This window comes from Maylandia zebra, linkage group LG14, assembly GCF_041146795.1.
Source record: "Maylandia zebra isolate NMK-2024a linkage group LG14, Mzebra_GT3a, whole genome shotgun sequence".
In the NCBI taxonomy this organism is placed as follows: Eukaryota; Metazoa; Chordata; class Actinopteri; order Cichliformes; family Cichlidae; genus Maylandia; species Maylandia zebra.
In genome coordinates, this window is record NC_135180.1 from 19,347,047 (window position 1) to 19,355,212 (window position 8,166).

Consider the following 8,166-nt stretch of genomic DNA (forward strand, 5'->3'; position numbering starts at 1 on the left):
GCAACTCATTAAACACTTAGTCCAAATACCATTTGGAAAGAAGGGGGGAGCAGAAGGATGGATTAGAGAAAAAAAAAAGACTAGGAGGGGGTCGAATTGTAGAAAGTTGAAGGAGACAGAGAGTGGGCTTTAGGAAAATTAGATGGAGAGAGAATGAAGAGCCTCAACAGGAGGCTGAAGGGTGAAAAGTGGAAAGGAGAAGTTTATTAGAGGCTGAGGGAGGCAGAAAAGAGAAAGATGGAGGGGGCGTGATGATGAGGAGAGGAAAGAGTGAGCGTGAGAGAAGTACCTTGCGTCTGTACATAAATGCCTGAAACAATAAGGAGTGAGGGAATCTGAGACTGGCTCTCAGGACGGTGAGCAACAGCCGTTTTGTGCCGCGCCACACGGCTTGGCCTCCCTTCCTCCTGCTCTACCTCGCATCACAATGTCACCAAATGCGGTCACAAAGAAGAACGGTGAATGCGAGCGGAAGAAAAGGAGGGGGTGTGTTCATGGCTGGAGAAAAGAAAGGTGTTGGGGGGGGTGTGCAAGTTAAACCAGCATTCGTATTCCTAAACTGATGACTTGCTACAATTCAGCTACACTGTCCACACAAACCGACTGAAGTCTTTTGTTGTGTGAGAAGCTGCGAGAGAACCTGTTTCAGTTTATTTGAAATAAGTACAAGAAAACTAAAACATCACCAGCTGCAATTTAAAATCTGTGTTTAACTCCCTAAAATGTGTACTATGTATTGATTCAAAGTCAAATATGGTTCAAAGCAATCTAAGTAAGCTGTGTCACTTCCATGCGTCCACAAAGAAGTGTGAAGGTATTTTTTTCTGTTTTTATTATTATTATCATTACATCTCACAAACGCAAAAGGCCGCGTTTTACTTCATCTGAGAAACCTAAAAACATATGTTGCTGCTTTTAATCTGTATGATCTCACATGATGACACCCGCTTTCATCCTCTCATACTGCCCTCCCTTTATTTTCTTCATCTCCACTTTTCTTCTTCCCCTTTTATCACTTTTCTGTCGTCACACCAGCGCATTCAACTTCCTCCACTCAAGCATGGTATGAGTAAGACTCTCACAGCCATATGTTGACCTGCGGTGGACCTGAATACAGCCATCTGCCTGTCTTTCCTATGTCCCACAGGGCAACCGGGAGAATATCTATAGAACACAATGCCTACACACACAGCAGATGCATGCCTCTAAACCCTTCACGGCCACTAATCACTACCAGACAGCCGGCCCATCTCATGTTAAGTGACAAAATAATAGCCCTTGTGTGTGTGCATGACAGAGAGATTCCTTGAGTATCAGGGGTGAGTAGGCATCTTAAGCCCTGAAATCATATTTTAATTTTTTTAATCAAGCCTGCCTTTTTGTAAAGTGTTTTTGTCAGATTGTCTCATATCAGGAACTGTTGCATTGCACTCCAATTATACTGGTATAGAGGGGGCAGGAGGTGAAAAGGAAGGGAGATGTAAGTAACCACAAAGTGAGGGATGTGGGATGGAATCAGGGAAGGCAGAAAGGAAATAAGCGGAAACTGAAGATTGGTAAGATTAAACCCCAAACAAAAGACATCTCATCTTTACATGAAATTTTAGTGACACTGCTCCACACTCCCACATTCACACCCCACTGTCGTATTACCCTCGACCGCAGTGGCCGGGACAGCCATGACTGCACTGCCAAACTCGCTTAAATCCATTTTGATTTGCAAATTTGCTGCCAGAAACACACTGCTGCACCTGAACTTCGAGGATGCGAGAGACCACAGTGCTTTCCTCATTTTTAACCCCGAGACTTCGCTTCAGACTCCAGCAGCCACTGAGTTTTTAAAATCCACAAGTATCACTTTTCCCTTTAAGAAGCGAAGGCTAAGCTTTGTAGGGAAAATAAAAAGCCAAGACTTTTCCTGGATTTCAAAGGCTCTCATCAGTATTGCTTTCACACTCTTCACCTTGAGACTGCATCACAGAATACTTCTTAATCCTGGAAGTATAGGGAATACTTGTGTAGTGTAAACTACTGCATGAATACTTTAAAGGTTAGCCATCTAGAGGAAATAAACTTGAGATGAGCTTCATGAATGAGGTTTAGAGCTCAAATGGAATTATTTTATTGTATAGATACGGTTAACCTCAACGGCACAGGTCACTGGGGAAATGTGATAAACGAAAAGCAGAAATGACAGTTCACTGGTTTCCTGCACCTAAAACCTTACATCCTGTGAGCCTTTTTGCCAACGCTACATTAACGCCAGCATAGCATATATTTAAACCCCCTCCCTTTTAAACATCTGCATTATTCAATAAAAGCAGTTTGCACATCAAATGTTAAAATCTTCACTTTTTACCTGCAGGTGGCAAACAGAAGTCAAAGAAAGACAGTTAAAAAAAAAAACAAACTCCTTTATTTCCAGTACAAAAAAGCAAAATATATTAAACTTGATGCAAGCATTAACAACTCAAAAGTCCTCTATAAATATGTTAAAAATAAATTAAAGAAATTAATTTACTAAAGATCATCTTTACCACTAAACAGGCCTTAAACACGCTGATGAAAAAGGTTTTTTTGTTTTTAAATAGACCAACTACATCATTAACACAAGAAAAAAACAATAAACAGCCAAGTAACATTTTCTAAAACACTAAGCACACATACCTCTAACCCTACAGTAGGCTGACTCTAGCTTTGTAAGGCAAAAAAAAAAAAAAAAAAAAAGACCTGGGAGCATATTACGCATGCATGTGACCAGGATACTTTTCAGTCTTAACAACAAAGGCATCAACAGAAAAGAGAAAAAAAAAAGATTAATACTGAATAACAGAGAGATGGAGTGACGGAGTGAGAGTCTCACTTTACAAAAACTTACTGGGAATGTTTGTGTTTGAGATAAAAAACAAACAAACAAAAACAACAAAGAAAACCCCGAACACTTCAGCACCACAAACGACAACTTCTCAGAAAATAGTCACCTGGCTTCAAGCTCTGACCTCATCATTTCATATCGAACTAATTGGCTAGCTCCCGGCATGGATATTCAGCGCCTGGTACCTTGTGCTTTCCCAACCGTGCAATATGAACCCATATGCACCCAAGCTCTCCTGACTGAGTCACTTTTCACTCTGCTGCAGAGTGGTTTAAATTTGGCAAATTGACACTTGACTGCTTGAGGTTTGTCAATAATGCACGAGAACCCAAAAAGCATCTGCAGTAGCCGCAGAAACGCAACGCCTCCGCTCACACTAGCTTACTCTCCTGATATAAAAGAAGACTCTCACCCCATGCTCGCATCTCTCCAAACACAGCAGCAAATCTTGGTTCAACAACGTAACAAGACCTGGTAAATAACACTACAGGTATACATTGTTTAAAAACGTAACATTCAGATTCGAGGCCAGCGATCTAAACACAGCCCCCAGATGGTACAACCACAAGAGGGAAGGGCGAAAAACAAAAACACTACTTCACGAGCTTATAAACATTACATAAACAATACAGTGTACATTAGATGGAAGAACTCCTAAACATACCGTCACATCGTGTTTGTCCTACTGAAACGAACGAGCAACAAACAGATGTCTTTGGCTTTCTCACATTCTTTAGATCTGTCGCAGTATGCTGACAGGAGGAAATTAAATTCACACTGTGATTACAAAATTCTTTGTTGGACTTTGCCATCCTAGCATATCATTTTGATAAAGCTTCAAAAGGTTTTTAAGGACACCATTAAAACATCTGTTTTGAGATATACCGTTTTGGTGAATCCGCCACATACAAACTGGAGTTTTAGCATCACTGTGCCTTGTGCAAATGACAGTGGCGTGCAGTGTGACAGCGTGTTAGGTCACCCAGTCATTTTTTCACACAGAATGCTAAAAATGTCTTAGTTGTCAGTCAGTGTGTGAGCGGGGAGTGTGCGTTTAAGGGTCTGTGTTCTTAAGTATGGCTACGTGCGCAGTGGATATTCTGCGTATGGATACTCATGTACACATGTTCCAGCAATCTGCAGCTTAAAGGCAGAACCCAGTGGCATCCTCAGGAAGAGAGAGCTGACTGAAAACTAACAGACGTTTGCCGTTAGCTTCGTTAATGCCACCAGATGATTCTGAGCCGCTCAGTGAACCAGCAGAGCTGATCCCATCCTGGTCCTGGTCTGAGAGAGAAGTGTGGGACAGGGATCTAACACCAAGTGGCCCTGAAAGGACCCCCGCAGCACTGGGACTCTGCTGTAAGGAAGGGGAGCTCGTTGGAGATAACCCACTCGGAGAATAGCCGGAGTCAGGGGAGGGCATGAATGGAGACCTGGGATCCGGACCCACGGGAGGATGGTGCTGCTGAGCGGGGGAGACCTCAAAGGCAGAGTTCATTTCTAGAAAGGCATGGGAGAGAAGATCAGTAATGTCTGCGCAGGAAGGAGAAGAGGCCGTTGGTGGGCATGTGAATGAGGTGGTGGCAAGAGAAACATGAGGCGTGAGGGCAGACTGAAAGGCCTGGTGGGGAGCTGAGGGAAACCCAGAGAAGCTGAAACTCTGCCGGATAAGACGTGGCCGATGGGAGCGGGAGGAGGAGGTGGAGGGCAGCTGCTGAGGAAGGCTTGAGGAGGAAGAACGAGAGAATGAAAGTTTCTTTTCTTCCTCGCTGTTGTGAACAAAGTGACAGCGGATCCCATAGGGGCAGAAGCCGATGGTATGAAACGTACGGCACAGCTCAGTTTTATATTTTGGATGTCTGTTTAGATCACGTAGCTCTTCTGGCCCATGGGCAAACTGGCACTTCCCCCCATACTTGCACAAGCCGTTCTCGGTGAAAGACCGACACAGTTCGGTTTTATAGCGCGGCGACGAAGAGGAGGCAGACACAGACGAGGAGGAACTGGTGTTCAGTGTGGCGGAGCTGATGTCACTTTGGGAGGATTTTGTGCCTGTCACAGGCCAGCCTAGACTTGCTCTTGTTGCACCACTGGTCTCTACCATGCTGAGAGAGCGCTGGGAAAAGAAGCCTGGCTTCTCCCACTGCGTGGAATTACCAAGCTGGGAAAGTAGATCACTCTCTGATTGCTGTCCCCGTTGGTTGGAGGTCAGAAGTGCACTGTCCGAAGCATTAGTGGGCAGGCAAGACAGGGAGGAGAGGGAAAATGAAGTGTTTCGACATGGCTCGCCGATGTAACCTGGTGTTCTCATGGCCAGACTTAGGGATGGCACTGTTCTGTTCGGCTCCCTCAGATTGAGATTCAGTAAATGCTGTATTTAAAAAAAACAAAAAGTCCACATCATTAGCCTGTACAAGCTACTATTAGTATTCAGCAATTTTAAAACTTATACATTTGCTAACTAGTTTATGCCAGTTTATGTTAGACATTAATATATGTTTTTGTTATTACCACTAAACACTAAAGGTTACATCTTCTGCTCTATTTGCACATTTCTGTTAAATGTTTTCATTGGAAATATTTTGAGTCAGGTGCCCTGATAGATTCAAGCATCAAGAACCAAGTTTCGGGGGTGGGGAGGTACTGGGCATTTGTATACAAGTACATAAAAAGCACACTTTTTCAACTTGTGTCGTCAAAATAAATTTTTGACACATCGATCCATCCATATGCTTATTTTGTGCTGCATTGTACTGGCACGACAAATTCAGATATTTTAGATTCAAATCTGTAATACGTAGCGTCACCCCTCTTTCCGTTTGATTTTTGGATTCGTCCATCTAAACCTAAGGAACAAAAAAAAAAAAAACCTTCAAGACACGTTTTTTGCTCTGATAACTAAGACGAGCTATACAATGTTTCCATTCAGTGCACGGAATAAAATACGCAATGTTAACTTTAACAACAAACAAACAAAAGTATTACAAAACTTTTTTTCCCCACTTCGAGCAAGTTTAGGACCTCTACACTTCAACACAGCTCTAACTGGGGACTTTAGTCTGTTAGCCATGACTTTTGTGACTTAACTTGTTGGGGTTATGTGTATAAATAAGATGCTTTACTGGCGAACTGTCTATCGAAGAAGCTATTAGCACGAAAACAGCGACCTTTAATAATTAATGACGTTAATTAACCGGCGTTGAGAGAAAATCACAAACTAGGCTCGATAATGAAATCGATAATTTCATGGGCCCAAGTTGCGATGGACTACAACAACTTGCTTTCTGGCAACTTAACGTCTGGTCAGAGTTAAACTTTCAGGTTACAGAACAGTCAAAAGACAGACGAAGAGTCTTAAAAGAGAAAGCCTGACACATTTTATCCACTAAAGCAGACTCGAAAAGATAACATGGAGACCGCAAACTCCGTAACAGCGCAGCTAGCAGGCTAACACCCTCCTCCTCTCCCCGACCTAGCCAACTTTCGCTCTCCGCTAAACTTTCTTTTGCGCTCTTATGGGGGTTTGGTTTACCTTGCACATCATTTCTTCCAGCTCAGCAAACTGGTTCAGGGGATAAGATGGCATTTTGCTGAGCTATCAAAACCTTCGTCCGATCCCGTCTGCCCCTGCCGCGATAGACGTGGGCAACTCGCTGGCATGAGATGGTCAGAAGTTTCTAGTTATGTATGGGTGCTAAACAAGCCCAAGACCCGGACCACGTGTGGATTTAAAACCTAGCACCACTGTTGGCCACTCCCACGCCTCTGTGGATTCTGCAAAAAGTTGTTTTTCCACATCCTGCGGTTCTAAAGAAGGATGAGAATGAGGGATTATATGCAATAAATAAATAAATAAATACATTTATTGACTATAAGTTGAAAATTGATTATAAGATTGTATAATATGCATTATCTATCGCCTAGCTTCACTGATTTGGGTATTACACAATATATAGGCTAGATTTCTTAGTTTTGCGTATTTCATAGCTTTTTTTAATAGTTCTTTTTTTTTAACTGCTCTTTCTTCTCTTCTCTTCTCTTCTCTTCTCTTCTCTTCTCTTCTCTTCTCTTCTCTTCTCTTCTCTTCTCCATGTACCTCTGTCTTTCACTATCCCTCTTGTTCATTTCAGCAGACAGTCTGGGGTTATCACCACAATGAATGGGCATTCTGAGGATATTTACAACTGGGGGTCCAACCAAAAAGAAAATAAAAAAAGAATTTAAGAAATAGTAGGAAAGCTGTAGCTTGATGATCCGGGCATGACCACAAGCTTAGAAAGCTGTAAATAGATAGGCTATCCTACAAAAAACAAATGTTAATATTTAATTGGTTTAATAATTAAATCTGTTAATTGTGGAAAGTAGAACACCTGAAGACAATATTTGAAAGAAGAGATTGTTCCGCTTTATACCAGGAAATTTATATAACCAATATATTGGTTTAAAAATAAAGAACAGATTGTTGTATTCACCCTGTCTTTTTTGTACATTTTTTTTTTCAAATTTTAGTAATTTACTAATTTGCTAACACTGTATTTTCCTTATAGTGAATATGTGGTTTTATGACATCTCTAGTTCATTGGTACACAAGGGCTGGCCTTTTGAGTTTACTTTGATCAGACAACTGTTACACCGTTCTCTTGAAATACTTGTTTTCAGTTGATGCATAGTAGGAAATGAAAATGCAGGCAGATGGTTTCTTTTGCAGATGTGCTGCTTCTGACTCATAACTAGAAAAGGCCATTTCAAGGACAAAACAAAGAAACAGAAAACTGAGGCACTAAATGTGGATAAGGAGAAAAGTGGAGACAGCCTAACCCTATGACACAGACAAGAAGGAACGAAGGCGTTGATTTCAAAGGTGAAGACAGATGTGTGAAAAATTCCACTGCAGAGCAGAGCCTTGAGATGATTAGTCCCACTCTCTCTCTCTCACACACACACACACACACACACACACACACACACACACACACACACACACACACACACACACACACACACACACACAAAACAACAGGTTTAGTCCCTTTACCTTTACAAAGACAGGGAGTCTAAACCTTACCTTAGACACTACAATCATAAATTCAAGCCCTTCTGTCAACAGTAAGACAAGTCAGTCCTCACAAAGACAAAACATCAAGAACACGCAAGCACAAACACATCTGCCAGGACTTCGGCTGTCACACCTCGTACCAATTTTGACTGCATTCATAAGCAAGCAAACTGTTGGCTGCAACCTTAGTGAGCTGCTTTCAGTTTCTTCTGCAACTGATTCTGATTAGGAC

The 8,166-nt window shown here is 42.0% G+C and overlaps 1 protein-coding gene across 1 annotated transcript; it reads right to left on the reverse strand.

Annotated features, from left to right (window-relative positions):
- Window positions 1-2,079: 2,079 nt before the first annotated feature.
- zgc:114130 (mRNA decay activator protein ZFP36L1) lies at window positions 2,080-6,690 on the reverse strand. Its single transcript, XM_076892406.1, has 2 exons — window positions 6,411-6,690; window positions 2,080-5,249 (listed from the first exon to the last, which is right to left on the reverse strand). Exons 1-2 carry the CDS (start codon window positions 6,462-6,464, stop codon window positions 4,020-4,022), a joined length of 1,284 nt encoding a protein of 427 aa, XP_076748521.1. The 5' UTR covers window positions 6,465-6,690; the 3' UTR covers window positions 2,080-4,019.
- Window positions 6,691-8,166: the final 1,476 nt, after the last annotated feature.